We start from the raw sequence: 5,000 nt of genomic DNA on the forward strand, positions 1-5,000 counted from the left end.
ACAAGACGGACCTCTACAGTTACATTTTTTGCTTCTTTGTACAGTAATGGCACTAAAACATAAAATGGAATATGAGAGCTGCCTGCCATACCATTCAACTTTCTGTGGTATCCCTCTACGTCATTGTTAGTCCGGATACTCTGCCCGAATACAGTCCAGTCACTTGGCGGCCAGAATCCATTGATCCAAGTTTCTTTAATATATTCCATTAGAATTTGAAGTGGTCCAGGAGGCACTCGTAATTCAATCTGTTCAAATGTTGTTTTTATGTGTTCTTCAGGGAGGAAAGGAAGTGCCATGAGCTGCCTTATGAAATCCTTAGTTGGGCGATGATTCATGTATGGTGCAGCCAGTCCTATTTCTTGGATTTTTCTCCAAATGGCTTGATTCCAATGGAACGAGCATCCTTGCAATTTTACCATCGGGAGTAATGTCCTGACAGCCGACCATACAGCAGCTTCAAAATCCAAAACCAATTTCTCTACTTTGCACTCCTGTAGTATGTCTAAAATAGCCTTAAAAACTTTCTTGTAATCTTTTTTTCTTTTCCCCAACATGAGGGTAAATACTAGAGGTACTTGTTTTATATTTCCTTCGATTCCTTTCACAAATGCATGGGTGCCAAATAATTGATAGAATGGCTTGCGCACTACACGAAATGTAGCATCCACGTACCACGTCCTTGCATTCTTGAGTAAAGCAAGTTGTTCAGAAGTAGCGAATACTAAGTGTCGGCCACCAGTTATAACAATATCCTTCTGAAGGAACTCTTTTGGGATGTAATTGTCATCCAATTCAAAGTTCAAATTATCTGGTTCATCAGGTCTGTCACCCTGTCTAAGGCGATTTAGAGACCGTGCTATATTAACTGTATTTAAACAGGCTGCATCATCCCCTTCTGTGGCAGTTATAGCACGATCCACTAAAGAAGAAGCGGATGAAAAAATGTTCACCTTCTCTTTGGCTAAGGCCTTTGCAGCAGCAATGACTTCAGCCTTAAAAGTAGCACTTTGTTGGGGTTCGTGAACATGATGATGAGATCCTTCAGTGAAAATGGAGCCATTCTGAAGGACAGTGGCAGGACATGTTAGCATCTTGTTTCTCACACTACAGCGCCAAGTTACTTTACCAGTTGGATTTTTCTTCTTCCCTGTGGCCTTTTGGTTATAGGTATAACCAAAGGAATCTACAAGGAGGGCATTTCCTCTTCTCGTACCACCTTCAATGATCTTATAGGAGTTTATTAATTCATCCCCTATACCTGGAACTTCATCAATAATGTCATCAGGTAGAATACTTTCTTCATATTCCTCTGGCAAGGCTGGTCGGGTGCTGATGTCCGGGATAGATCCTACCTCCTCCAAAACTCCCTCTTCCTCCGTCTCCAACAGATCTGTACAAAAATCAGTATCATCACTAATAACATCAATACCATCCCTAACAACATCAGTAACATTTTAATAATAATAATAATAATATCATCTATTATTCTCTAATAAACAGAGAGAGAGAGAGAGAGAGAGAGACCACATGTCAATTTCTCTCTCTCTCTGTGAGGCCTGGATGAAATATTCAGGAGGAGTTGGACTGAGACAAACAACACAAATATACAAACAAGTGTCTTATTGAATTCTTTAGAAATATACATAGACAACATATGATTTATACACTTTTGGTAATATATACATTTATGATTCTATATTCCTTTCCTTGGTCATGAAATGACACGTGGTTTCTCTCTCTCACTGTAGTTCTTATATTTAAGTTAACATCTTGGGAGGCCGTAGTGCCTGGGGCCGCAGTGACTAGGGTTGACGGTGAGAGAGGCCGTAGTGACTAGGGTTGACGGTGAGAGAGGCCGTAGTGACTAGGGCCGTAGTGACTAGGGCCGAAGTGACTGGGGCCGTAGTGGTTGAGGGCCGTAGTGACTGGTTCCCGGACTGGATTATCTTAGATTGTGCACGAACTCTGAATATGAATAAAGACTCAAATGCAGTATTATTTGTTGGAAGGTAATAGGAAACACATCAAAGAAAACAATAAACATTGTCAAGATATGACTGTGATTATGTACTATAGACAAACCTAGGTACAGGCAGAGTGGAAATATTGTCTGATGTTTCGCCCTTAACCCTATGATGATGGTGCGTCACACTCGTGTGACACAGCCAAACTCCCGATTCCGGGGCGTCATGCCACCGTGACGATTACAATGCAATATTGCAATCGCCCGGCATAGGGGTCTTCGCGTAGCGAGTGCCCCGTCGGGAAAGGGTTAATACATTCACGCTGTATTATTCTCACATATGGAGGGCTCACCCAGGATAATTGATATGAACTTTTACTTTTTTTTCTAGCTTTTGATTTATATTATAAGCTTCAATCATGCCACACAAAATTGCAACGGTTTGACTCCAGATTATGACCAAAAGGAATAATTTGTCAGATGTATTTTATATCAAACATTGCAAAAGATGTTGGAACAAGGATAATTGTGCTAACTTCAGATTATTCCATACATCCTCCTTTCTAACCCATTGGTCGCGTTTTTTAAATAAAATATGTATGTAGTAGGATGGCGGGTTTACATTGTCTGGCACGGTGCCATCTGTGTGTATGACCGACTCTGCCTTTGCAGCAAATCATGCCATCCACTGTCATTGGGTTAATGTCTAAGCCAGTTCAAGGATACCTGGAAAAGTGCAACAATTTGGCTGCAAAATATGATGCAAAGGAATGTTATAACCACTGTCACATCTGGAAAAATAACTTTAATTCGCTATTTGAGTCCTTCACTCCTGGTGAAGACTACAGGAAGAAAAACAGCAAATGCAACATAAGCGTAAGATTTTCCTAGCTATTACAGGTGGTATTATAATTCTTTGGGTTGTATTTATTGGCTAAATTGTCGCACTTTTTGAGGTATGATTGAAAAAGCTTAGATAATAAGATCAAGGCTAACTACTAAGTTTAGCTATTACTTTCAGCTTTTATTTTACTGAACAATTTTTGGTCAATTTTCACAATAGTCCTGCATTACTAAAGACAATGATAGTGATACCAAAAGAATCCTCTCACCATCTGCTCCTCGTATATAGTGGATATAATCTGCGATTCCCCTCTTATACCCCACAGTATGCGCTACAGTACTATAGGAGGGCATAAAGTAGATTTGTTTTTTTTGGGGGGGTAATATATGAATAAATTGCATTGATATGTGCTATAAAGTAAAGATCTAAAAGATTTGTTGTTTTTTTACAATTTACTCACTCTCTTGGTGTAATGTGTGCAGAGTGTTTGTTGTTACCTCCATGCTTAACGGCAATGCAGTGAAAAGGTCAACAGACTTCCTTCACATCCATTCTGGCAAGATAGAGCATTAGACGAGTTCCTTTTTTGGCAATTTTTGAAAACATTGTCACTATGTCTCTAGCACTGTCATGATATGACACCTATCATCAGGATATGACAACCAGCTCTGAATGGGCTTAAAAAGCTAAGATTCCAGGTTCTCAAATAACGAGTAAGTGAAACTGTATGATTGGCCTGTTGATCTAAGGGTAGCGCTCCTTGGTTGTCATCTTTAGACTACTGAACATCCTGAAATTGTTTTTTCCAATAGATGGCTCTTTTCCAGACAAGGGCACATCGGGCAAAAAAGAAATACATCAGTTCAGGATGAAGGTTTAAGACCCTGATTTAAATCATGTCCTCCCCTATTGTCGGGGCCCAGATTGTGGAGTTGGTAGGTTTGGTGGGAATAACATATACCCCTATACAAGAGCAGTAGAAGGTGAGAAGAATCTATTGGTACCACAATTGTGGTATTTAGTAACATAATTATATTCTGGCAGCAGCTGCAACGACTTCTACAAAGCCCTTGCTTCTGATAAAAGACATCAAGATGGTTGATGGAATGCCACCTTATTCTTGCCACTGTTGTTCATAGTGCTGCACAATTTGTCCATTTATTACAGCTTTTATTTTAAAGCACTTTTTTTGTTAGACTATTTTTAGGTCCTATTTTTCAACTGAATTGTTGCCACTTAAATGGGGAAGATTTGAAATAGCTTAGCAAATAGAATAAAGGTTAAAAAATAACATTAATTTAGGCACAGTATTTCTGGAGTGAATGCTCAGAATTTGGAGTGAAAATGTGCTATGGATGTCTTTCATAACTGGACATATATATGCCTAATGCTGCTTCTGCCGTCCATGTAGCAAGCAAATGCAGCTTCCCGCCAAGAGAATTCTCAACTTATGAGGCCCTGCTGAAACTCTCAGAGCAATTTTCACCTGCTCTATTCGAAGGGATGACAAAAAGAGTTTTTTTTTTTTTTACAAGTTAGTTAAAATATGCTTATACAAATTCAACTATGATGTGTATATACAAACATAATTAAGTTCAATGGGTATATACATTGAAAGTCCTTGATGTCATGGGACGTCATTCATTGTTAGGAAATATGCAGATGGTGTGAAATCAGGTCATCTGACTTGAATGGATGAAGCCCCTCTTTGATTACTGTATTTCCCTTGATTGGGGCACTACACCTCTTGGTTACTGTTTTTATCTAGATGTGGCTCTGCCCACAGACCCCTTTCTGATCAGTACCTATATTTTTAATTTTATTATAGCAATGCAAGTAGTAATCATTAGATAATGATAATGTTAATAATGAAAATAGTTATAAGAATAAAAGAAATCATAAGTAAATGCTTGAAGAGACATCCATGTGTGTAAAAAATAAAAAAAAAAACTGTAGTGAACAGTGCTTGTTCCTGATATCGACAGGTGGCAACAATTATTTGCCAAATAACTAGGAGAGAGTGGATTGCTATGTTTCTCTTTTCTACTATGAGTATTAACCCATTCGCGTCGGATGACGTGCTGACACGTTTCGTGGTTTTTGCGTTAGACGCAGGCAACGAGATATTTGACCAAGGCCGGCGCTGGGGGTGAGCGAGTGGACAGCCCAGGCTAGCGGCTAGTGCACCCG

The 5,000-nt window shown here is 39.3% G+C and overlaps 2 protein-coding genes across 2 annotated transcripts in view; one reads left to right on the top strand and one right to left on the bottom strand.

Annotated features, from left to right (window-relative positions):
- Positions 1-2,538, bottom strand: part of LOC147466824 (uncharacterized) — a 2,826-nt gene extending 288 nt beyond the window's left edge. The window contains exons 1-3 of the mRNA XM_086534310.1: positions 2,535-2,538; positions 1,848-1,949; positions 1-1,393 (exon numbers count right to left, since the gene is read on the bottom strand). The exon at positions 1-1,393 is cut by the window's left edge and continues 288 nt beyond it. Of these exons, the coding sequence (XP_086390436.1) occupies positions 1-1,393; positions 1,848-1,949; positions 2,535-2,538 (1,499 nt within the window). The remainder of the gene's footprint in view (positions 1,394-1,847; positions 1,950-2,534) is intronic.
- Positions 1-5,000, top strand: part of Brr2 (U5 small nuclear ribonucleoprotein l(3)72Ab) — a 20,881-nt gene that overhangs the window by 1,074 nt on the left and 14,807 nt on the right. The window lies entirely within an intron of this gene.

Source organism: Penaeus japonicus, unplaced genomic scaffold (assembly GCF_977035675.1).
Source record: "Penaeus japonicus unplaced genomic scaffold, GWHDUDI00000001_assembly GWHDUDI00000041, whole genome shotgun sequence".
In the NCBI taxonomy this organism is placed as follows: domain Eukaryota; kingdom Metazoa; phylum Arthropoda; class Malacostraca; order Decapoda; family Penaeidae; genus Penaeus; species Penaeus japonicus.